Raw genomic sequence first — 26,429 nt, forward strand, 5'->3', positions numbered from 1 at the left:
ACAACGAATTTTTAGTTTTCTTTTCTGAATTTTTATTCTCCAAACTCTCTCCTTCTCATTCTCTCTCTTCAACATTTCTTCTTACTTTTTACCCTATCAAATATGAATAATATGTGGATTTCTTCACAGAGATCTCAATATTTATGTGGATTACTTAGGAAAGATGTTCTTAACTTCAGTCAGTTATTTTTGGATAAACTTGGACACACTTCGATCCTTAGCTTAGCTTTGTTACTATTATCGCAGAACAATGGGACGGCAAGGGATCTCCCCATCAGATTGAAAAAAAAATGGATGGAAAATACGACCAATGGCAAAAGCTGTCAGTTCAAAAGGAAATTGGAGCATGATAAGAACAAAAACAAGTATCAGTTCAAATGCCTATATTTCATGGAAGAAGCAATTACATCGAGATCTCTCACTATTTCATCAAAGATGTAGCTGAAGAGCAACGGTAATCTAATAACCCTAAAGGATTTCAATTAATTCACAAGCATTAACAAGACTAATAGTGGTTAGCGTGGAAATCAATCAAACACAATGCATACACGACTTATAATGCTTCATAATCTTATTTTCATTTGCTAGTCCACTCTCAAGGATGTTTTGTGCCTTGAGAGTTTTACTATGTTTAGGTAGCCAAGCGGCACTTACAACAAATTCCTTTCGCGATTGATTACAATGTTGTCTATATAGGAACATACACCACTCAATTGATCACAATAATCAACCTATATAAGCTTACCTTCACATAGATATATAGTAATAAACTAAACACACAATCTTGACCAATATAGGAATTTTTTATATCCAACTAGGGGAATCCTACCTAGACTCACACAAGGATTTGCATTAGCAACTCAAGAGGTAGACAAAACTTAGAACCCAAAAGATTTTACCATAACCACATAGAGCTTCTCTCAGAGTTTGAGATGAGGGTAGTCTATCATTGCCAAAGCAGGGTTAATCCAAAATGAACTTGAAATGAAATTCATACACATTACTCCGTTTATTCGATTAGGTCGTTAGAGGTGAATGAACGCCTTGTCATTTGAATCACACCAAGTAATTTTCTCAAACAAAAATCGAGGAATCATGTTTCAACCCAATTTTGCAAATTATTCACATGAATCATTCGGGACATGTCTCGCTCTCTTCTCCCACTCGGCCTCTGTCGCAGTTGCTTGCCGCCGCTCCATATATTTATTTTATTAATTACTATATTATATTAGTGATTTAATAATAATAATTACAATATTATTAAATCAAACATATGATCAATTATTTTGGTTTAATTATCCCATTTTTATTTTAGGTTTATTAAAACCTATTTTTCGGCTATTAGAAATGTAAAACTGGTAATTAAAATATTATTAAAAAAATATTTAATCATTTATTTTATTTTAATTATCCCATTTTTATAATTAATTATCCCACTTATAAGGATAATAACCATGTTTATTTTGGTTAATTATCTATTTAGGTATATGTTCTATTTAAATATATTATAAAAAAATTACTCAGCAACTAATCCCGTTACCATTTCCCAGTTCTGATGTTGAGAACGCAAGAACATTTCAATTACCTCAGTTGGGTCCATATTGACTAATATGCATCAGACAGGCCAGAAAGGCAAAAAGGGACCTTCTAATCAACATACCTGATTTATGGTTTTTTTTTTCCCCTTCCTTTTTCCAAATTTGAGGTCTCTTTTCTGGCCGCCAACTTGAGATAAGTACTGCACTGAAATTTACAGCTCAACAAGACGTGATCTGCCTGAGAGTAGTTATGAATGAACAGATTGAAATCCAATAATTTACAATTTCAAACTGGTTCTGGTCCTTGGGTTGTATTTCCATCTAGCAAAGGCATCATATTTGATCTTTCAGCTGTGACAACACTACTTTCATCCTCTTCATTAAACCGGTCTACACTGCGAAGAAAAATCCCTGCCAAACAAATCACAACGGAAAAATCAGAGGTTTAACGTTCATTTGCAGTTCTGCTCATAATGACTAGAAATCTGTTCAAACGAACCTGCAAACCATATTGCAGATGCTACGAAGAAAACCGATGTGAGAACCAAAGCTGTTTTCCTCCAGTTGTTAATGTAATCCTGTAGTTTCCAGCAGAGAGCCATCAAAGAAAGAAAAACTTAACAATCTAACAGTAAATGTTATAAAATGCAACTGGTTTCCGAGGAGAACCCAAAATGTAGCTACAGACTTACTAAACCTTTCAAAGAAAAAAAAAAGTAAAAGAGAAATCAATAGCAGTAAAATAATTAAAATAACCACCACTGGATTATATGCATCTTGGGTTCCTTAATTGATTGAAACTAAAATATGAGCGGATATGCAGACCTGGAGAACCCCAACCAGAGGAGATGAAGGCACATCACCAAATATGTGGATTGCGACAGTAGACATAGCAATAGATAGCGCTCTCAAGCCAGGTTTAACACAATGAAGACAAACAAAATTTACTGGTGCCTGCAAGAAAATGAACACATTACATGCCAAAGCATCTTACAAATTCCTTAAAAGGATTTTCAAAAGAAACTAGTGCATAGTGTAGCAAAATGGTAAAACTTCACGTAGCCTGCTGTGCCATCCATCATCAGAACTAGAGATGATCAGGCAAATGCAGAGGAAATGCTCGTGCTCCAAAGAAAATGACAATCACAGTGGGGCAAAAGATTAGCAGGAATTTTAATGAGAAACTTATGGTAGTACCTGCGTGGCAAACACACATAGTTCACCTAATGAGAACAGAACAATGAAGATATACAAGTTCTTTGAGCAAAAAGCGCTGAAGCAGAAAATTGCCCCCAAAAGTGATGCTGCCGAAAGTAGCTGCAAAAACCCAACTCAAGCTAAACATTTTCTGTGAAGGAACGAATATGTAAAACATGCAAACTACTTTAAAACCATGATTAACTAGTAAACTAGGAAATAAGTGAGCAATTATTGAAAATCAAGTAAAAAAAACGATATTTTTCATGTTTGAGGTACAACTTTAGAAAATAGTGGCATCCTACATGGAGGAGAATTTGATCAGGAGGTGGCGTCTATGCTTTACAAACTTTGAACTTAAAGTAGGCCAAATCTCTCATGGCTACCAACCTCTGTGGCCTGTGAACAGTTGGCTAGGTTGTTATTATGAATCTGGGCAAAAGAAACTATTCAAGATCCATAAATCAATGTCATAAAAACTGTCTCGGTATTGACCCAGTGAGGTTACTAGGTCTGGTTCGATCCAGTTTGACCATCGGTTCAACCGAAATGATGTCCCTAAACAGGTATTATAGCGGGGGTGAGGGGGGAGAGCGATGCCCCTTTCCCCTTCTTCTGCTGGAGCTTCTGCATGGCATTAGAGAGGGTGGGGGGTCTTTGGATTGCAGAAAGGAGGGTTCTGCTGCTCCTCCCCATCCTTTTCTGGTGCCGGCAGAAAGGAGCCCCTGATTTGACGATGGGGAGGACCGGACCTCCTTCCCCACCTGCCGTTGCCCAAAACCCCCTTGCCCATTTGCTCCATTGCCTTTTGTTCCAGATTTAGTAAAGGCCAAGATAAAGGGAATGGCTAGAGAAGTAGCTTTGTTAAGACTGAATTTCTCATCTAACAAGCAAAAGGACCCATCCTATGCATGGGATAAACTTACAAAAATATATAATCACAGAGAGATTTAGGGTGGCCGAATGATCAGAACATAAAAGATATCTTGAAACAGAATAAGACAATAACCTAAAAAAACTAAAAAAATAGATTTTAATAAAACTAAAGAAGAGAAAAATCAAGTCGTGTGATTGAGATAAGAAGTTGGACTCTGTCGAAGACTTCGTTCAAATAAAAGTCTTGCACATAAAGGAGAAACATTATAAAAAATAAAACATAAAAATAGTTGCAAGAAAGAAGACATAATAACATATCAAACAGAGTAGCAGATCTCTCAAACAGCTATGAAAATAAAACGGGACTTGCTGTTTCAAAAATATGAAGATAGGGGTATTGTGGATGACAAGTGTTACCTCTGAGCTTCAAGAAATCCTGGTGTTTAATTTTTTAAATGGAAGTTGGATAAGGAGTTGTATTGGGATTTTCTTGGAAAATCAGAAATAGAATAATATAAGATCCAGTTGATACATGATCACTTCAAGTTTATTTCTCGTATGCAATTTGGAACAAACTCACATTTTGAAAATAAGATAAAAACTATAACTTAATTTTGAATTGGCAAGGCAATACCATCAAACATCATCTTTTAACAACTGAAGATTCAAGAAGACTTTAAAAAAGGTGGACCCAGAATCTCTAATAAGTAAAAATTACAGAAAATAAGTAGATTTTTTTTTAAAAATTTCCAAGTGGAAAAGAAAGGGAATAATTATTATGTATATATAATAGAAGACCATTTTTGTTTTGTAATTAATCTGGTCAAAAGACATATATAATCATTTTTTTGGTCATTAATCTGGTCAAAAGACCCTACAATTTTTGCATCAGAAAGCACCATTACGTTGGTTAATACTTTTTTATCCTAATTGTAATTGTAAGTAAAGCAAAAATTTCAAAGCTTACCGACGTACCTTAAAAGCGTTGGTGATAGTAGACTTCACGCGATCAAGAATGTAACCACCAGACAACGTTCCAATGATGCCACACACAATTGTAATTCCTCCAAACATCATATCAGCGTTACTCTGCCCAAAGACATTGTTAACTAAAAACTTTGCAAAATTTCTGGAAAGCAAAGCCCTCAGATACAAGATATATTGCTATGACTCAAATATGTCTTAGGAAGTTAACTGATACAGATTCCAGAATGATTGTTGAAGGCAAGAAAAATAGAACTAGAGAAAACAAAATAAATGTTAAGTTTTTTTTTTTTTTGAAATGGAGCATGAGATACCTATACTTTTTCAATTGGCATATAAGAAATATTTGAGTTTTAGATTTCAAGAGACGCAAATTAGGTAAAGATAAGTTTACCATGTGGTAGATGCTATAACCAGCTTTAGGTCCCCAGTAGGAATAAGCTCCAATGACAAAGTTGTATGCAATGTAGCCTGGAAACAACTACATTACTTTTTTTATAATGGTAAAAATTAAGCTGCACTAAAAAAACAAAACAAGCAGGGTCCTGAAGGGAATACAAGCATCAGAAATAAACTAGAACAAATGGTATAACAGCAGCACAGATAAACTATCGGAAAATAACAGAAAATGCAATGCGAGACAAATTCACTTCATAAGTTGGCAGTGGACCAAACATTTGAATTTTCAATAAATAAGGTAAAGACTTTTTAAGAAAGAGAAGAATTTCCTTAAAAGAATAGAGAACATAAGGTAAATGCCCGGTCAGTGAACCAATAGCCCAATTCACAAGAACAAGAAATAAATAGTCAACTTATTTAATCAATTTGCATCTTTATGGAAGATGTGATTTGGACAAATACCTAAAACATTTACAACATAAACCCTCTCAAGCAAGAGAAACTTCATGTCTTTCCAAAAACTTGAGACTTGATTCCTAAAATTTTTGACACTCTTCGAACTGCAAAGAAGAAAGGAAAAGAAAACAAGCTGTTAACCATGAATATCACCATGTACATTCAGCATCAACACATTTAAAGAAACTCAGCATGGAAATCACTGAAAGGGAACTCATGCCCCTTGAATATACTTCAAAGGATAGTTATGTTAGGTTAGATGTTCTTTTGCTTTTTTCTATTCTATTCTATTCTTTTCTGCTGACTCTCTTTCTCCCATTTTTCTTCTCTCTTGCTTCCCTCTTTTCTTGCTCCCTTCCTCTAAAGATCCTCTCATTCCGATGTTCATTTCTTCTTCATACTTTTATCTTACCAAAATCTTTTGCACAGAATCTAAACCCTGTAAAACGAAATCTTAATTACCTACCGAATAACTTCAAACAGTAAATTATCAGTTATAAACTTTTTATAGAAAACATTCTATTGGAACATTTGTTTCATATCAGGTATAGCAGTAGGGGAGTTGATTCGGTTCAACATAGAATTTGATCCCAACGAAACAATAATCATCCAGGTGCATGATATTTGGCTTCAAAGGCATGAAAATGGGCAAATACGCTTCTACTTACACTAAATTCTCCTTTGAGACTGTATCACTTGATTCTTCTCTTCCACCATCAGTTGTGTCCTTAGGTATATCAGCATCTGTTACCAAAGAACCATTAACAGTTACTGTAGTCATGTGCCATGAAGCACCAAGTCAGCAAGGCTTCCTTGCTATATTCAAACGATATATAGAGCTTCAGCAGTGCCTTTACCAAAGAAACAAATAAAAGAACTTTTTAAACAGCACCTTGAACTTCTGTAACACCACTCTCCACAGGTTCCAGCACTATTTTTGACCCAGATGAAGCAAAACCTACATGACAAGATCACAAAATTAGAAAAATAGACCCAAGATAAAAATTGTCTTTATTTAGTGCAAGCACAAAGAGCCAGCAATGGACACCTTTCAACTGCAAAGGCTTAATCGAAAAGCCAAGAATGACAAATGGAAGCATCAGAATTGCCTCTCCCCAAAATGCATATCGCCAATTAAGATGACCTCCAACCTAAATAGTATGGGAAAAAAATGAATTTTCACTTGAGTATTTGTAAGGGAAATAATTTTATCACAGTCAAATGATCAAATGCACACAAATGATAACATCCTCATTTATTATTCATTAGGAAAGAAACATCATAAGAAATACTTTATCAGATGCCAATATAGCACAAGATTAAAACCATACCAATCCTCCATAAACATAACCCAATGCCACCCCGGTTGGTATACACATGTAGAATATTCCAAGCCAAGCTGTTTTCTGGCAATGAGACAGAACACATGATAATAAAAAAGTTGAATACAGAATAAATAAAATGGAATGGAAAATAGAGTTTTTCTTTTATTCTGACAACAATGAAAGTGGATGATAATGCAATATAATAAGGAACACTAACACACATAAAGGCACTGAGGACCTCTATGCCATATATGTAATGACAACAGAAAACTAAATAAAACAAGGCAAAAAAGAACCTGAGTTTCAGGTGCATTGTCATCAATAAATGGAGCCGCAAGACTTATAAATGAAGCTTCTCCAAAGCCAACCAGCCTTGAAAGGACAACAGGATGTTAATGCTTCTATGTCTAATGGCTAATAAAGAATGTGTTCAAAGCAAATGAAAAATCTGCAGAAGGCAAAAACAAGTGTTTTATTGGCAGTAGTATCTGTGAGCAACTTACATGCGGCATATTGCAATGGACCAAAAGTCAAATGAACAACCACAACCAGCTACTGCTAAAGTCCAGACTGATAATCCAACCCCAATAAGCCTAAATGGATTGTGGCTGCAAAACAAATGAAATAGAGAAGCATAAATAAGGAAACATAACAAAAAGTCCTTCCAATGTTGAGTTACGACCAAACAGATGTGCCGTCAAGTTTCTAAATCCTTATATCAGTTTCCTTCAGTTATTTTAAAGGGAAAGAAACACAGTATATTACCCGTTTGATGACTCATGCTGGACTAAAAGAAGAATTTTTTGTAGTACAAATATATGATTCTTGCCACAAATACTTTAAGACTAATTAGGAAAATGGTTACAACATAGACTCCTCATGTTATCAACTCCAGATCTTCAACTTCTGACTTTGAATTTCCACAGTAGCACTCCAAATAAATTATGAATCAACCTTTCAGACTTGCTAAAACTAGCAAGATGGTTCTTGCGACATTTATTGATTAAATAGACAGTATGAACCCTTCCGGGAGCTAAGATTCTATATCCTGCTGCTTCTGTGAATTGCAGAAAACTCTGCCTTCATGACTCTGAAACCCCTTTTTGCTCCATTTCCTTCTTTACCTCTTTGCTTCATCCGAAACCCCTTTTTGCTCCATTTCCTTCTTTACCTCTTTGCTTCATCCTTTAGAAAAATTAACAACTCAAGCATATTGTCATGTATTGTCTACATCAAACTAAAGAGATTATCTGTCCAGAGAACCATAAGGATGTAAATCTTTTAAGAGCCTTTTGAATTAAATAGAAGACTAAGCAGATTTTTTTCCAATTTTTTTAAAGAACAAGCAAATGTTATCACAAAGAATATGATCAAAATAAAATCATGTTACAAACGGATGGAAGAGGAGGAGAGGGGAGGGGAAGGGATTTGCACTTACGTCTTTGCCAATGATGCAAATATAGGTGAAGCCACCAGGAGTCCAACCATAAATGCAGATGACAGAACACCATCTTTGAAATTGTTCAAGTTAAAATCTCCCCTAAGCAAAATAATGAAATGATAAGAAGAAAATAAACAAAAAAACTGGTATCTGTGTTTACTAAAGAACAGTATACATATTTACTCTGTAATTTCATTACCCCTTCCATTCTTTAAAAATGTAGGTAAAAGGCACTATTGGAGATAGCTTTTTTTTCATAGGGAAAACAGGCAACTTTTTTACAACTTCACTCTAGTTTTTGTCTTTTCTATAACTCCAGTCTTAATAATACAAGCAAAACTAAACCCATGGTACTGTGTTCAATTTGTTACAGTTAAACTGCTAAAACTACTTATACATAACATATAACAAAGTCAGAATGAAAAGGAAAAACAGAATTGCTTAAAAGTCGCTTGGCAATAGAAATGCTCTTCTAATTTCAACAGAGTAAAACAATAAGGAGGACAAAATAAGGCAGAAATAGTTTTTTATTTTTTTTATTTTTTGAGAAAGTGATGAATTCATTAAACCAGAAACAAAAACAAGATTAGGCAGGCCACCCCCTTACAAAGTAAGGTAGAAATAGTTATCACTGCAGTTCAACTTCTTTGTATAAGTGAACAATACAAATTCTTTCTTGTTCAATGGTGGCAAGATACAAGAATAAACAACTTAAAATTTTTGTGTTCCATTTTTCAAAATTTTGAAACATCAAACAAAAAGTTTTACTGCTCTATTTGGTGAAAATAGAAGCTCAATAGGCCTTAATCAGAAAACACAAATTTATGAAAGATCAAGTAACACATTCACCAGATAGTCCAAAATCTTATATTTTTATTTTTTAAATAAAGGAACTCCAAATCTTATTTTGCTATTCTCCATACCAAATAATTTAAAATTATTAAATCTAGTTCCATACTATTTTACCAACACATTACAAAACCCATAAATATCTTACTGAATTCCACTGCCCGAACTGCATATACCACTATCAGTACATGTTCTGCGACTTCCATTCACACCATTGCTGGCTATTGCTCCCCGGTCAACATAATTTAACATGTTAATAGTGCAAAACATGACCAGCAACCTGTGAAGACAATATTACAAGAATTATTTAAAATATCAAGGAAATAAAAAAGTGAATTTCTGCAGAAGAAGAACCAGATCTGAAAAATTGGATGCAGTTACTGTGCTGAAGATAAACATCAATGCAAGTCATTAAGCCTGAGATGCAAGGAATCCTTATGAACTAATCACCAAGCAAGCGGCAGCACAGAATAAAATCATGTATACAACTGGTTCTACCATAACAGACATCCCAAATCTTGCAATCACCCGATTCTGTAGGTGCTAGTATCATCCAGTTGGTGAAACGACTAAGAAAAAGTAAATTTTCGACATACTTTAGATCCCTGCTTTTAAAAAAAAGGTTGACCATAATGCAGATAAATCTAGCAACTTTTGGCTTCTTTATAAGATGAAAACTCCTACAATGATCAAGGGAAAGCAAAAACTTTTCCCCCTTCCTTCACAAGTATTAATATTTTAAATTTAGTGATAACTGCTGCACTGCTAGCATGATGCTAAACAGCAAAAGAACAAAAATACTACCAAGGGTAAGTGAAAGGACAGTGAACATAAATAAACCTAAGAACTATAACCGAGTGGACCCCGCCGACAGCCGGTGTCCTTTAAACTTTGATGGTTCCTCTCTCCGCAACTCCGGGAAGGCTGGCTTCAGCTGAGTTGTTTGTGACTCTCTGGGCAATCAGATTGTCTCCTTTGTTGGCCCTCTTGGTATTGTGGACTCCACAACGGCCGAGCTCCACGGCCTCCTCAATGGACTCCGTTCACACCGAGGGAGATTCTAAGGTGGTGATTAGTTGGTGTGAGCGATCCTCAACGCCTCCATGGCGTCACTGGGACACTTTTTTTGAAATTATTAAAATTGTTAGCTTTTTTATTGTTTTTTGTTTCACATCCCGAGATCAGCTAATTCCGTGGCCAATGTTCTTGCCAAATAGGGAGCCTCCTTGCAATCCCTTGTTGTTAAGGGTTAGCTCCCCCGTTTTTGTTTCTCTTTGTTCTCTCTCTTAATAAGATCGCCTTTAATAAAAAAAATGAAACTTGTTGAAGAGAAGATATGGAATGTTCTTACACAACTCTCACAAAGCCAAAATTAATATGGTGGAGTTTTACAGGAGTCTCATAGAAAAGTCTTAGTTTAAAGGTGTTTTAGTTATGTTAGTCTTCTATTTATCTTGATTTATTTAATTATGCTAGGACTTATCTTTAAGTGTTAGAGTTTGGTTGTAGGGTAGTTTAATCCTAATTTCCTCTATTATAAATAAGGGTTCATGTACTAGATTACATCAAGTTAATGAAGTTTTTTTCTTTTCCATAAATTCAACATGGTATTAGAGTAGGTACTCATATGTGGGCCTACACCTAAATTATCCATTTGTAGAGCCACAAAAAAGGGCCCACACCTAAATCATCCACTTGTAGAGCCACAAAAGAGGGCCTACACCTAAATCATCCACTTGTAGAGCCACAAAAGAGGGCCTACACGTGAGGAGGAGTGTTAAGGAACAGTCTCACATGGATTAGTGAGTAAAATATCTTAAGATTAGTCGGGAAAGAGGTTTCCTAAGTTGGCTAGTCATTTTGGGATGGGCCTTGGACTTCACAAAACTAAGTTGGAACTTAGTGAAAAAAGACAAATGATCATCACGGTCAAGATTCTTGTGAAAGGTCTCACTCAGTTTTTTTTTTTTTAATGAAATCAACACACACCCATAAAAGATGCTAAATTAAGATACCCCTATTTGGTGGCTCTAGATAACACCTTTATGGCCCTTCGGGAAAATCTATTCCTTGGTAATGAAAGATTCTTACATATATTACTACACATATATCATATTCATCTGAGATGATGGCATAAGAAATATATACTTTGCCTCTCCACATGTTCATCTAAAATTTTCTATTAGGAATAAAGTAAAGTATTTAAAGGGCCTTAAATTTGGAATTTGATCAATATATGATGCAGAATACAAGCTTAACATGCAGTTAGTTGGTAAGTTATAAACTTCAACTGGTACATGCATATCAGTATTCTGTAGTCTATATTCAAACAATAGACAGGAAACACACATCACCATATAGACCTAATAATTAAAAAAAAAAAGTGATAAAAAAGTGTCCAATTTGACCATCTGCCTCACTGCTCTCAGAATTTGGGAATAAGACCTCTAGCAAGACTGGGAGTTCAAAATATGACTAACAGAAAAAAAAATCCATGTATTCGTGATTCCTTTCAACTAGTAGCTACCACGGGTACTTTTGGCTTAAGGTCACCACCTCATCATTATCAATCAATGAGTAGAGTCACCAAATCCAGCAACTCAAAGTCCACAATCAGACCTTCAATATTTAATCATAAAAAACTTTGGTTGCATTATTTACACAATCAAAAAACTTAATTTAACTTATTTTACCATTGTCAACTCACAACTGGCATCAAACTTTCAGCAGTCAGAAGGTTACAAGTTTACTGGTGTTTGTCAGTAGCATTTTATTGTTTTAGGTGTCAATGCAGATGTGCAACCGTGATGCCTTTCTTGCTGAGATCCGCTCCATGAAAATCAACTATAAAATTTGCTCTTGGGATCGGCCAACAACGACATATCTGAATAATATCAACTTCCATAGTCTACCCAACTGTTTGAGTACTTTTTTTTTTTTTTGTAGTGAAAATCAGTAAATGCATCCAACACTTGAGTGCATCATCCATGGTATTAGCATTTATGAAAAACCTAAAATTCACGCTTTCATCCATATCTTAGCAGTTGGTAAATTCCTTACATCAATGGCTTTCCCACCGAAATCATAATTTTATGGGAACGACTCCAAATTTTGGCAAAATCTTAAACAACCGACCCTTACTCAGCATTCGAACAGAAAAGAAGACATGCAGAGAAAGAGACACGGAAGGAGCCCTTTATATCCACTTCGACCACAAAACAGGGACTGGAATACGAAATTAAAAAATACAGAGAAATCCAGTACTACCTCTTAGGCGTGAACCAGGAGGGCTTTGAGTTGGGGTTTTGCGCCGGACCTCTCCCCATGTCGGTCTCGACAGGTAAAAGCGTCGCAGGAGCTTCTAAGGAAGGTTTATTATCTTCTACTTGGCTTGGGGAAAGAGCTTCCGAAGAAGATGTCTTTTCTTCCGTGCCCATTTAGAAGTGTCAAAGCTTCAACGTCCGTTTGAAGATTTTAATTATAAAATAAAAAAGATAGTTGGCCTTTGACGCTTCGCTCCTACTTGGAATGGTCGTTGAGCTGCTGTCTTGTCTTATTCAGGCGAGGTGGTTTTGATCCGGTTCACTTTGCCTCACTGTTTCCGCGTCTGGTATTTCTTTCTCATCGACTTGGATGGAAGTCCAAAGATCCGGTACGCATCCATTTTTGTACCAAGAGCCGGCACTGTTTGCTTGCGAGATATCGGGAGCCAAATCGAATAATGAATCGTTAGAGGATCTGATTTTTTTGCTGCATCATCGACCAACGCACTCTAAATATCCAATCTTCTCACTTTGAATGACAGGGATGATCACGATGACGACTTTGGGCTGATTAGACGTCCATTGCTGGCCTTGCTTTTCGGGGATGATAAACGTTACCGGTATCCTTCCAAGTTCAAACTGCCTAGAGGTTAAACTATAAAAATCTAAGTGAATATCACCAGTGAAGGGTAACTTATCTGAAATTTGAACCCTGAAGCGATGGAGTGAGGATAAGATAAAGATTACCGGAGTTTGAAAAATGCTTCTCCATTCGTCCATTTTGTTAAAACCAAGCTAGCAATTAGCTCTAGGCTCTATAAAAACACAAATCCCACGAGAAAGTACTAAATTCAATCAAAATTTGAACATTGAGACAATTGATTCTGTTTGTCTTTTTAAATATGACTAGATGTTGAATACACCTAATGTTATTTAAATCACCCAACATGGTTATTGACCATGAGTGACCACTCCTCTCTTCCCATTTTTTTTCTTCAATTAAGGGAGGAGCCCTTCCCTTACAACATCGCATGTGAGAAGAATATCTTCCCTACCTAGCTCGTGGAGGGTCAAAGTGATTTAGCCGTTAAACCACTTAAGCCAATGAGGTTAATTGATTTCGTACTACTCTATGATTTTACAGGTATAGAGACCCAATGGAAGGACCAAGTCAATTTAACTTATTGTGTTTTGATCTGGACTTAAAAAACTAACTCAAGTATAGGTGTTAATATCTCACGAACTTGGTGTAATGATGACTCTTTTACATTAGCATTTCAAACCGAACAGGTGAGTTATATGGAAGACCAAAAAAATGGTGGTTCATGGCGTATAGTTCCAAGTGTCATTATGAAAATTATCTTTAATATGTTAGAACAATAATTATCCACACCTGATGAAATAACTACTTACTAACAGGAGATATCAAATGTTAATCTCCAAGTTTATTAAGTGGACAATGATGTTGGCCCATTGACAATGTCAGATGTTCTTCCAGATCGTATCAGTATATCAATGGTTGAGGATGAAGGCAATGTAGAGGATATAAACAAAGAAGACAAAGTTGAGGTAGAGGACAACTATGATGTAGACAAGATGAAACAAGAGAAGAAAAAGAAAAGGTTGACAAAGAGGGGGAGGAAAGAAATGAAGATATATAATGTTGTTAGACGATAATGAATTTGAACATTTATTTTATGGGTCTACAACGTTAGTTTTTTTAAAAATAATTATTCAAAGCATTGTTAGTGTTATTCTTTTATTAGAAATAACACTATTAATGTTATAAAAATATTTCATATACAGTTTCATCTAATTTCATACCCCCTTGTCAACCTAGGCTACCACCAATCTTATGTCACCCATCATTCGAGGAGATGGATTCAATGCAACTACCATATGAGATGCATGATAGTGAGTTAATTGAAGGGATGATCATGTCACAAAAACATAGAGTATGAAATTTAATTAATTATTATTACCCTTAATTATAGTTTTTCATACAATAATTTATGTTTTGTGTATATAAATACATCCACACCATTGCCTCCTCACATCATCTCCATTCGTTTCCTCGTAGATGAGTAAATCACGAGGCCCAAGTAAAGGCTCCAGAATTGATGATTTGATGAGAGAACTCAATAAAAGAATTTGAGTGAAGTTTTGAGATTCGCATAGGAGGGCATCAAGATCATTTATCAACTTTTTACTCATTACGTGAGCTATATCCTAAGGGCTCATATGGAAGTGAAGGTGGAACAGTTCGGAGCCTATTCCCAGTTAGCTTGTGTCTATCCTTATCTTGAGATAAATATTATAAATTACTCGATTAAATATTTCTCTTAAGTTTTTTCTAGCTTACAATGTTATGTTATAGAAAAGTTTGATGTTGATATGAGTAATAATGCAACAACACAAACTGTCATGCATTCTACATTGGGTGTTGCATTTTGAAAGCACCAAACTGTTATGTACACTTGACATAGAGAGTGTGGAAGTTACCCTACAACACTGTCCACTCCTTATAGAGGGGTTTCCATCGAGCACTGGCAATGGTTGTATGTTGAATGTGTTTCAGGGGTCGAAAGTCTGTTATACGTATCAGAGATGAGGTGATATATATTAAAATTGGAATATATTTTCTTTCAAATGTATTACTAATATAATATATTTACATGTACATGTTCTTCTAAATGTATAAGGTATATATTGCTTTGATATTGAGAATTTTGGATTACTCATTAGTTCGAGTATGGATGGATTGATGAATCTGAAGAACAATATGTGTATACTTTCTTATAAATAATTAATTATTTTAAATAAAAGCGTTTATAATTGACTTACATTATTATTCAAAAGAGAAACTACAATGGTTGGTACGAGAGGCATAGGAGGTTGGTGAGAGTGCATCAGGTTCATGTAACTAAGCTTAGCTATGTTAAGAGGTTGGGTTTGTTTCAATCGTCTCTACCCAAGATAGCTCGACCATCTTTGTTTAAGTTGACCACATGTATAGAGAAGGAGCTGCGAAAAACTAAGGAGGCATTGTCCTAAACTCAGGAGTAAAGAGAAATGTACAACATTGTGTTGAGGAGTCTGAGTGTCATACTTAGGAGCATGAGCATCATATTGGGAAGTGTAAACAACGTGTTGAGGAGCAGGATCATAAGATGAATAACTTAGAGATGAATATGTGATGGTTCTTTCAGCATATGCAAACACAGAGTCAACCACCCCCAGATCCTCCTATTGATGGAGTATAATTTTTCATTTTTATTATTGATAGATTTTTTATATTTTGATTTTTTGTATAATTTGTAAAAAAAATTGGGAAATTTTTATATATTTTTAGTTTTTATTCATTTTTTTAAAATTTTGATAAATTTATTTATTAAACATAGAAATTTTTTAAAAAATAAAATAAAAATAATATTAAAAATGATTCCCTCATTACCAGTGAAATTAAGAATATATTGGTAGAGGTTGCATCTCTGCAAGTGAGATTAAGAATGTTGCTGGCAAGGGATGAACATCAGAAGAGTCCCTCAGAACGTTAGTGAAATCAACGAAATTGGAGATACAAAATTCTAGCTTGTGTAAATTTTAAATTTTACTAGAAGAGGTTTCGACTCTGCCAATGAATTTTTAATTCTTTGGCAGAAACCTCTCTCGGTGGTAATACACCAACAAGCAGAAAATGTTGCTAGCGAATTTTCTGCTTGGAGAATGTTCTGTTAGCAATTTTTTCACGAGTAGAAGTCTAATTTCTTGTAGTGCATGCTTGCTGAAATGGCTCGTATCCTTCTTTGATCAATAACTCAGGTTTGAACATAAAATCATTTTCTACACATCGTGATTCTCCATTACAATCCAAGCATTGGGCCTGCAAACTCCTTCTCCACTATGGATGCATATTATCCGCTATTTTCATGATAGAAGAGTATGTGCCGACGGAAGAACATACGATCCCAATGAGAATGATAAAACAGCAAACTGAAACCTGGAAAAGGAGAAAACAAACGAGGACAAGAGATGGTAATGAAGTTCGAATCTTTTTATTGAAACTCTATTAACAAAAAGTGTTCTCAATTACCTGAATCTTACTTAATCTTCCTCTCATTAGTCTCAAATAGCTCGCGCAAGGGCAAATAAGAGCCTGTGCAAGCATGTAGGAACAAAAGTTCAAGCAGTAGATTTCACTTAAGAGCTGATTTATCATCCGAGAAAAATCAGATGAGGATTTTTTCTTATTTATCCTCTGAGACATTACAGGAGAGAATCCTGATTCTATGTACTCTATTTTGTATATATCATGTAAATCGAAAGTGTGGGAAAGCGATTCAATATATGAAGAGTTTTTTTTTTTTTTGATAGATTGAACTTACTATGATCATGGTAATGAATGAACCAATTAAAGCCATAACAAACCCTGCAGGAGCAAACCATTTAAATCTATAATCAAAATGTAAATGGAAGTTGTTACTCGGAAGATCTGAGTAAATAATACTAACCGAAGAAAGGAAATGTGAGTGCCACTCCCAATGTTGTCGCCACCAAAACCGTTCTCATAAAAAATGCAATGCCAAGAGATTTGGCGCAGTGCACTGGTAAGAGCTCTTCCAGACTCATAGCTACAGGAGTGATTGTTAATGCGTATTTTGTTAGTGGATTCACCACCTAACCTCGAAAATGGCCAAGAAAAAGAAATCACCAGTCAGTCACTGGTTCATTTGATCAGTCCTGAATCAATTCATCAGGCCTTCCCTCATACCGTTGTCCAAACTGCAATTTTTGATGCGACGAGACGATTAGGCAAGTTCAGAGTAAACTGAGATTCAATCGCATTGCCGAACATTAAAAATCCGGTCACCGCCACCCCGGAGTAGAGTACTGTGCAAACTACAAAACTGAGTTTGGATATCAAAAAGTTAAAAGAGTAGTCGAGGGAATGATTTGGTTTTTAGTAGCCGAAAAAGAATTAGGATGGGCGGAGACCTGAGCAAAAGAACTGAAGGAAAATCTCTTGGATTCTCCATAGACAAATAAATGTTTGGGAAAAGAGGGTGCCCTGCGTAACAGAAGCCATAGAGTCCGAGTGCAACCGGAAGGTTTGCTATATCCAAGGCTGTACCGCTTGCATGAAATCCGATCTGATCGACTAAGCCTACCCAAAGCAAACACGCCACCACAAGCAAAGAAGCGACCACTCCACCCGCTGCAGTGCATAGAATATGCCCCTTTGAATTATCAGTTTTTTGTTTCACAAGTTAAGCTGTCAAATGAATCAAATTTCGTACCTGAAAGGTATGACATGAAACTGAGGTTACGCAGCCAAGTGGTCGGAAGAACGGCAAGCGTCGCCAGTACAGAAAAGAACTGGAGGGAGTTCAGATGAGTTCCGAGAAAAGCGAGGTGGACGTTGGGGAAAACTGATGAGAGATTTTCGCCCATCAGAATTACGAATTCCACACTCGCAGCCTGCGGGTAACCAAAGATCTGTATCACTAACAAACCAAGAACTCGAAACAAAGACTAGTGAAAGAAGAAGGAAAATTAGTATAGTAACGTACATAGAGCTCCAGATACAAAAGTATCTGCATCCAACAAAAAAAAAAAAATAGTTTAGGTCGTCAGCTTCATTTTTCTCGATCAAGTCGGAGAAGATGACTAATAATTTATTTAAATGACTTCGCAGGATACTGGGGACTATACCGATAAAGCCATGCGACCCACATTGCCGAATGCAGCTTCTGCGATGTCAGGGTAAGTTTGGAGGCCAGGGGTACTGTCTAAGCATCTCTTCAGTAGAATTCCCGTGTACCAGGCGATCAAACTGAAAGCAAACAGAATGGAGAGGCCGAGCCATCCTCCTTCTTTGATTGCGTAAGGCGTAGAAAGCAAACCCACGCCGCACATAACATTGATGCCTGAACCAAAATAATCTCCTCAGATGATTAAGAACTTTAAACAAGTATTGCACCCATATTTGTGCAAGCCTGCACTTTTACGTTCTTCTACGGTTGATTTCTCTCTCTCTCTCTCTCTCTCTCCTTTTCTTTTTCTGTGTTATCCTTTCAAGCGAAATCAAATTCTACTGCAATTTTAAGCCTCGTTAATTGTTGATTATTTGATAGCAAATTTTTGTTCCTGCAGTTTATCCAGAAATTCTTTTGAGGGAATACGAAGATCACCATTAAAGACAGATTGAGCATAAGAGCACTTCTGTGGCTTCTCTAATTCAGGAAAAGAATGCTTCCAGACGTCACTTGCAAACGAAAACCCCTTGGGAAGATGATCAACCGTAGCAGACATCAAAGGCAGAGTGAGTGTTGATTCTAGTCCAAGATTCGAAGCAGTCTTGAGTAGAGAAGTCGACCGGAAGGAATTACTTATTGTTAAACTCGTCTCCCTGAAAAAGCGAGCATTTAGTAATTTAAGGATACTTTTCAACTTAGACAACTGGAAATTTCCAACCAAATCTTCGGACGAAAAAAAAAAACACACAAAGTAAATAGCCCTTATTAAGTTTTCATATCTGAATCATTTTAACAGTAAATTAGAGTACAGTTTTTTTATGAGAAACTGATATGAAATCAAATTATCTATCTATACTATATACTTGACAGAAGCCTCTTTTTTCAACAAGGCTTCTCATAAACGCAAGGGCCATAATGAACAGTTATCTCTTGAGAGAAAAATAGGGAAAATACGCTGTCGTTGGAGTGAAAAATGGAGGTGGGTGAGAAAATCAGTTTCTCTTCCCCAGTCTGCTTCTGATCTCTTGATAGAAAAATATGGGAAAACTATTATGATCATGCTGAGTTCAATTAGCCATTATGTTTTTTATGATAAGATGTTTCAGTAGCTAACTGGATAGAACATCTGGGAGAGACAAATTTTTAGAGAAAATTAAAATTTTGATAAAAATTAAGTGGGTATTGAATCAATGGATAAAGACTATGAATAAGGAAAAGAAAATAGTTTTCCTCAAATATTTTTGTTATGAAGCCTCCCAAAAGAACTTCTAACAAATCATGGAAAACTATGCAGCGTTTGGTCCTCGTCTCTGTAAAAAACTAGTTGAACAACTTAGCACGGGCCTGGTTTTAAAATATTAAAAAGTAGTTTAATATCATGATTAATGGCTATGTTTACATGTTTTTAGAGAAGGGCACATGGGAGGGTTTGCTAACAACGAATCTAAGTTTAGATTAGTCGTCCCTGGTGTGGAAGACAGCTCTCTGAAGTTGGAAGGTTTTCACTTTTTGTCAGATTAAAATATAGTTTCAGCTCCGAAGATTGAGACATCCAGGCCATTTTCGTCTTCCTAGGAATCAATGCTTGATTAAATAGTTAATGAAGACGGATTTCCACCATCTCCCTAATCCTAGTAGGGTTAATATTATAATTTCAGCCGAAAGGATTCACAAGAGAATGATAATGAGATCCTGTTTACATAAAGAAGATATTCCTCCGGAAAACGATATAGTTTGAAATTCCCACTTGCGAGACTTAACTTACGACTCACATCAGGAACGAGAAAAAGGCATATGCGAGAGGAGTAAGGAAACTGATTCAGACGAGTAAATCGGATCACGTTGGACGTGAAAGAGTAGGAGCAAAGGCTTGGGTGAATGGGCAGCAGCCTCCAGTTTTTGAAGCAGGAGAAATCTTTGTTTCAGTGAATTTTGATAGGGAAGGTAATCCGTCTATCCTGCGTTATTTTCCTGAACATTTTCAGTTACTTATCCGTCTTCTTCGTCCATCCCATGCGACTGCTTTCAAGTTTGTTAATCTGTCTCATGGAGATGACAGATCAGAGAAAGACCACGAAACATTAAAGGTAGCAGCAGGCAATTAGCGATCGAGTATCAGCTAAAGTTCAGACAAGGACTCTCTAGGTCCTGCAACTCCGCATCGATTAATGAACAGAGCGCATAACATGAAGACGATCAGTTCGTTAAAATGACGCAGACAACAGACTAGTACGTTAAAAATAAAAGAGGTAGATCGATGAAGACGTGCATTTGGCAGAGAATGGAAGAGGTACCTGAACGTCCGAGGCCAGGATGTGCCGTAAGGCTCGTCGGCCAGAAGCTCCGATAAATGTCTCTCAGACATTGCCTTATCAGACTCGCTTCCGTCATCCCTCTTCTCTTCTCCGCCACTCTTCGCACCTCCTTCCTCGTCATCCATGTCGAAAACAAGGTCAGTCTCTTCCTCCTGCTTCATTTGCTGGCTTCTGAGAGCACCACCACCTCTACGCGGCTACCAGAGTAGAGAATACAGAGAGCTTTTCCCTCTCCTCCTATATATACTAGGTCCAAGAGCGGGAGCAGTGCGACAGGTCAATTATTACACCGGATAAAGGTTCACTTTCGTCGAATGAGATGTCACGTGGAACGTGCACACGCGCTGAAAGTCACCGGCGGGCTATCCTGCGACCCAATCGGGGACCACGCCTGAATAGCCATTTCATATTCAGTATTCAAATATTCTACTAGCTGCGTAAAACCGCATGTGCGAATTAGTGACTTTTTTATAAAAAAAACAAGAGGAAAATGACATTGACTGTAACGGTGGTCGGCCGAACTTATTTAAATATTTAAATTTTAGCTCGAGCCAGAGTTAATTTTAATGGAGTTCCGAATCTATATTTAAAATTTTGCATAAAATATAAGTTAAATAAATTATATATAAAATTATGCATATATTTTACATAAAATTGGGCATAACCTCTACTTAAAATTGAATATAACCTCTATATATTAACCATGCATAAAATTATATATATATCTTATGCATAATTTTTTTTCATAAAAGTTACATAATTATGCATAAAATTTATTCAATAGTCAAACACAAAAACATTTAAAAACATTCATTTGAAAAACAACGCTAGTTTTGTCCATTTGTACTCAATTAGATCGTTCTGATTCAAGGACTAGAAAACCAGATCATGGAGACAGAGAAAAAGTTTAAGAAAAATGATTTTGGACGACTTAATCGTATGCCCATTTCCGTTTTTTTCTTCTGAGCATGGATTCATACACCAACAGTTCTGAAATAATACCAAACTGTTCTTCTGAAAAACTTGAGTGGAGTTAATATTAAGAGAGTACCTCAAACAATTTGAGTCTTTTTAAGAGCCATGAGGAAGAGACAACTGGAGTTCAAGAAATAGTTTTTTTTTTCACGTGCTTGATCTCGCACGTGCGAAATCGCACATGTCTTCCCGCGCAATTGGAAAAATTATTTCTCCCCTAACTTAGGTGTTTGGTTTTCCACCAAGATGATGCGGGGGGCAGGAGGGTCTAGTTGTGCCGGCAAGGTGCTGACAGTTGCGATGTAGGCGGCGGCGACGGAAGTAGCGACGAAGGCAGATGAGGGGAGGAAGAAATCAAACTGAACAGCAGTGGAGGCAGCCGACGAGCAGCTGTCGACAACGACGGAGGCAACCACATCAGCTTATCCCCCCCCCCTTTGCTCCCGGTCCCAACTCCTGCCTCCAAGTCCCGACTCCCGAGCCTTTGTTAAGTTAACGAGCCGACTCTCGAGCTTTCTAACCGAACCATGGTTCTGTTGAGTTCGGCTTGTTAACTCAAACAAGCCTATATTTGGATCTTGAACTCAGTTAGAGATACAGATAAATCGAATCAAACTGAGCTGGAACCGAGTTGAGCTCGAGCCACTTGCAAACCGGCTCGGTCTGATGCCACCCCTAACTGAGTGTACTCAACTTCTTCGTTCGTAAAAAAAATTATACTAATTAATTATAATAATTTTATTATTAAATATTTATAAAAATATAAACTCAATTGAACTTCAATCATGAATGCACAAGAAAAGAAATAAATAAATAAATATTTATGTTGTTATTTAATTATATTTGTATTTATTTGATATACTTAATTATTTTATATTTATTGAGTTTTCTTAAAATTTAAATAAATTTTTATTATTTTATTATATTATTTCATTTCTGATTTAATTTTTTATTTCTTATTAGAGTTTTCTTTCTTTCTTTCATTTCTTGCTAGTTTAAATTTTGTAATTTAATTTTTATTACTTTTATGATAAAAATAAACACCATTTTATCGTTTATGTTTTTGTTAAAAAAATTTAATTTAATTATTTTATGTATTATTGTTTACTTTTAAAATTTTATTTTTCAGTTTTTTAGTTTCATAAAGTGGTTTCCCAGGAAAATTTCTTGCCTCTGAAAATAACCTCTTCGAGTGAAATGGACTATTTCACTACCACATATCCTCCAACGAAATAAGGAATTCGCTGGGGGAGGTACCCCTCCAAGCTTATACAGGAAAGTTCTCTCTACCAGCGAATTTCCCAACAAAATGGGAAAGAAGGTCCCTCTCCTAGGCCTGCATACACAAGCTCTCTGCAAACGAATTGTGAAAATTCATCGGTAGAGGCTATACTCCTCTAGCAAAATGGGAAATTCGTTGGGGGGAGGTCCCCCTCCAGAGGTCCACATTGGTGAATTTCTCAATTCGCTGGTAGAGTTTAATCTCCCCTAGCAAAAGTGAGAAATTTACATTTCAGAGGTATTTTTTTCCGAGTTTTTTTATTTGACCTACGTTTTTTTTTTTTTTTTCTTGCTGGCTCTATTCTCCCTAAGCTTTCACTTGTTCCTTCCCTATTGGCGATGTGTTTCTGCCTCTCTCTCTTCCTTTTTTTCTTCTCCCTGTCCTTGTTGCCACCCATTGCTGCCTTGCCACCACTGGCTCTTGTTGTTCTTCTATAAGTTTTTTTTCCCTTAATTTTTCCTTAATTTTGTTTTTTATGGTGTAGATTTTAATTTTTTACTATGTTATTATGTATTTTTTAAAAAAATTTTTACTATATTATTATGTACAACCCCAAAAACCCTAAAAACAGTAAACCTAAAACCCTAAAAACAATAAAACATTAAACCCTAAAAATTCTTAAAATTATTACTTTGTTCGTTAAGTTATTTTTTTGTTCGTAAAATAACATTTTGTTTGTTTGTTAGGGTTTTAAGGGTTTTCTAACCAAGACAAGGGAACCGACTTAGACACATGAAAATCCAAGTCAGATCGACCAAGTCGAATTGGGACATCAATATCCAAGGGATTTGGCCGGAACAAAAGAGTCGAATCCCTCCCTTTGACTCAACTTGCCCAATCTAAAATCTGATCAGACTTGCTCAAGTTAATAAATCGACTCAACCAGTCGGAAAATTAGGCAGGTCTCAAGCTAATGATGATTATAAAAAAATTATTATATTCAATGCTTGTAAATCTACCTTTTTTTAATCAACACGCCTAGTGGGCAAGCACTTGCCAAATAGAAGAAGGCATAAGAAAAGTTATAGTTCTTTGTAATTAATAGAGTAGAAACTAATGTAAAACGTGTTTGCAGTAAAGAATTCATCAATTAGCATTGACCCCAAATGTTAAGGAACAGGGATCTTGATTAACGATCAAGGTTTGGATCTCCTTCCTCGTATCTTTAGAAAACGAGATGGGAAGCAAGTAACTTAGATGCCCTTCAGTTTATTCTTTAGACCTTCACGTTGAATGCTATTTAATGAGGATAGGATTAATGGAGAAATGGTTGCCATTGGAGAGGACCATGTGGGATAGTTGGGAGTTGTTTGAGTTATCAAGAAGAACTTGCTCGTTCTTGGGGTTGATTACAGTTTGAGGATGATGGGTTTGCATTTTATTGAATACATCTTTGAAGCTCCTCCATTCTTAAAATACACAGTCACAGAAAACAAAAACAAATAGCCATTCCCGAGCTTCGGAGACGGCCAGAAGATATCCCGGAAAGTTTACAGACAGCAACAGTTTACAAAATGTAAAGCTATAATCTCATGTTCCTTTGATTGCGCCGTGACTTTTTATAAACTGCAACGATTAATTACGAGCTTCCTCAGAATTATTATCATTTCGGAAGACAGCTAGTGTGAATGCCGTATCAGTTAATCAGCTATAGATTAACACTTATCCATTTCCATACTATTAAATGGGTGAAACTAACCAAATGTCTAATCGTGTAAGAATATTTATTTTTCCTTCTATTTATTACGAAAAATTGGGTAAATCGGTAAAATTGATGCCCCAGCAAAAGACGAATATAACAGACTTTCTTTAGTGTAGACAAGAAAAATTGTGAGATATTAGCCACTATACATGAAACCAAAAGTTTTTTAAATTCATTATATTGTATTGCAAAATAGAGTATAAGATCTACATGATATAACAAGAAGTATTTGCAATGTTTGAAAAATGTGAAAATTACTTTAATTTCATGAATTTTCAAAAGTTATTATTATCACCCCTTGTGTTCATTTTATGATAAAAGATGATAGTTTTACCCGTCTTAAAATATTATTTTAACAAAAGAGAGGGGATTAACGGTGAACAGACGGCTATGAAAACCGTTTGATTGGATGGCTGAGATAGTCGTTGATCATGTTCAAATGACTGAGATAACTATTCCTCACCAAATGGTTTTTCATATTTGATACCCCATGTGCTAAATAGATAGAATATATTATTTTTTTATCAACTAAGTTGTTTTCGTTTATTTATCTTTTTATTGGACGGTCAAAATGTAATTGAGTAAATAAATGGAATTAATAAGAAAACAACTTAAAATTTGATAAAATCATAAAAATTATTTTATGATATGCATAGAAACCTAAGAACATTGTCATTCAAATGTTAAAAATTCCTTAAAATAATATTATACAAATTCTTTGAAAATTCATTTAAATCATATTTTATGTCAACATACATTCCCTCAAATAAATATTTTATAAAATCACTCTTTTATAATTGCTTAATCAGTTAATCAGGTATAGACTAACGCCTATCCAAATGTCTAATCGTTTAAGAATATTTATTTTTCCTTCTATTTAATAACCCATTTCTCTCCTTTCCAATGACTAGAAGAGAAAATAGAGGAGAATCTTCCCTGGTGTTGTCCTAAATAGAACTCTAAAGGGGAGTAAATTGAGAGACAGATGTTTTAAACCTTTTTAATCTTTTACATAGAAATGGCATGGTTTCCAAAGTGCACAATGCTTGAAAAAATTAGTAACAAGCCTATAACACAATGCATAAAGGGTCTTGTTATCAAAATTTCTCTCTTAATTACCAATTAAGGCAGATCTTCGATAGAATATCTAACTTAAGATTCCACTACAGAAGCAATGAGATTTTGAAATGTAGGCTTGACATCACCACTAAGATTAACTAACCTAAACAAAGGTCAAACCCTAGTGTTCTATCTCCAAAAGAACTTGAAATAAAGTTCATATTTGTTGAATAGGCACAAGTCAAGGTATGTTTGAGTGGTCTACCTCTTTGTTTAAGTGGGAACTGTTGAAGTAGTTTGAGTGGTATTCTATGTAATTATGAGAACGAGTGACATAAACTAATATTAGTAGTTAGTTTAAATGTTCTTTTTTATTCTTATGCATTAGGGCATCCATGCCCCATCTATATAAATAAGAAAGAGAGGGGGAAGAAAAAAAAATCGTGTTCTCCTAACCCTAAAGTTTATCTCTTCAACTTGTGCTCTTGCCTTCTCCTTCTCATCTTCTCCTCTTCTTCCTTCTTTCTTCTTTTTCTTCTACTCAAACCAATATATCCATGGATTAAACCCTAGAATTTATCAGGAACTTGAGTCAACTTAGGTGTCAAGTCTACACCCTTCGTAGAATTAAATTTCTCTTTGAGTATGGGAGTCGTGTGAGTCTCTCTTAACTACTCATGAGTCTTATTTCTATCTTTTGTAATTACATTTTATCACTTAAAAGCCTAATATTAGAATCAATCTTAGGCATTCATAAAGGGATGCCACTTGCTTATGTATGAAAATTGTGAAAATTAAATACCAAAAAATAAAAATTAATGCATTTTTTCAACAACCTAGACTCCAAATTCAACAAATAAAATTTGTCATTTTCAATCTTGACTCCAGATAAAACTGAAGTTGGAATTTTGGTCTTTTGCAGTCAATAATTTTTGTTTAGTTCAAGATTTTGACTTCTAGGATCTACTAAGATCATTGTATGCATTGTTAACACCATCTACACATGTTGATA

General features: G+C 35.5%; 2 protein-coding genes across 2 annotated transcripts; both read right to left on the reverse strand.

The window, feature by feature from the left end:
• Positions 1 to 1,556: 1,556 nt before the first annotated feature.
• LOC137952819 (probable sphingolipid transporter spinster homolog 2) lies at positions 1,557 to 12,649 on the reverse strand. Its single transcript, XM_068799891.1, has 16 exons — positions 12,333 to 12,649; positions 9,214 to 9,345; positions 8,214 to 8,315; positions 7,279 to 7,383; positions 7,072 to 7,147; positions 6,782 to 6,856; positions 6,499 to 6,601; positions 6,343 to 6,408; positions 6,119 to 6,194; positions 5,457 to 5,554; positions 4,990 to 5,066; positions 4,587 to 4,700; positions 2,736 to 2,855; positions 2,364 to 2,492; positions 2,038 to 2,116; positions 1,557 to 1,949 (listed from the first exon to the last, which is right to left on the reverse strand). The coding sequence occupies exons 1-16, from the start codon at positions 12,500 to 12,502 to the stop codon at positions 1,825 to 1,827; spliced, it is 1,647 nt and encodes a 548-aa protein (XP_068655992.1). The 5' UTR covers positions 12,503 to 12,649; the 3' UTR covers positions 1,557 to 1,824.
• A 3,580-nt stretch (positions 12,650 to 16,229) lies between these two features.
• On the reverse strand, positions 16,230 to 20,560 carry LOC137953474 (amino acid transporter AVT1B-like). Its single transcript, XM_068800889.1, has 11 exons — positions 20,379 to 20,560; positions 18,520 to 18,737; positions 18,041 to 18,255; positions 17,899 to 17,922; positions 17,626 to 17,806; positions 17,324 to 17,543; positions 17,100 to 17,235; positions 16,840 to 17,005; positions 16,714 to 16,757; positions 16,422 to 16,484; positions 16,230 to 16,328 (listed from the first exon to the last, which is right to left on the reverse strand). The coding sequence occupies exons 1-11, from the start codon at positions 20,558 to 20,560 to the stop codon at positions 16,230 to 16,232; spliced, it is 1,548 nt and encodes a 515-aa protein (XP_068656990.1).
• Between the last annotated feature and the right edge of the window lie 5,869 nt (positions 20,561 to 26,429).

This window comes from Aristolochia californica, unplaced genomic scaffold (genome assembly GCF_029961685.1).
Source record: "Aristolochia californica isolate CCGP_79_NKW_82.1479 unplaced genomic scaffold, dmAriCali1.0.hap1 SCAF_16, whole genome shotgun sequence".
NCBI classification, from domain to species: Eukaryota; Viridiplantae; Streptophyta; class Magnoliopsida; order Piperales; family Aristolochiaceae; genus Aristolochia; species Aristolochia californica.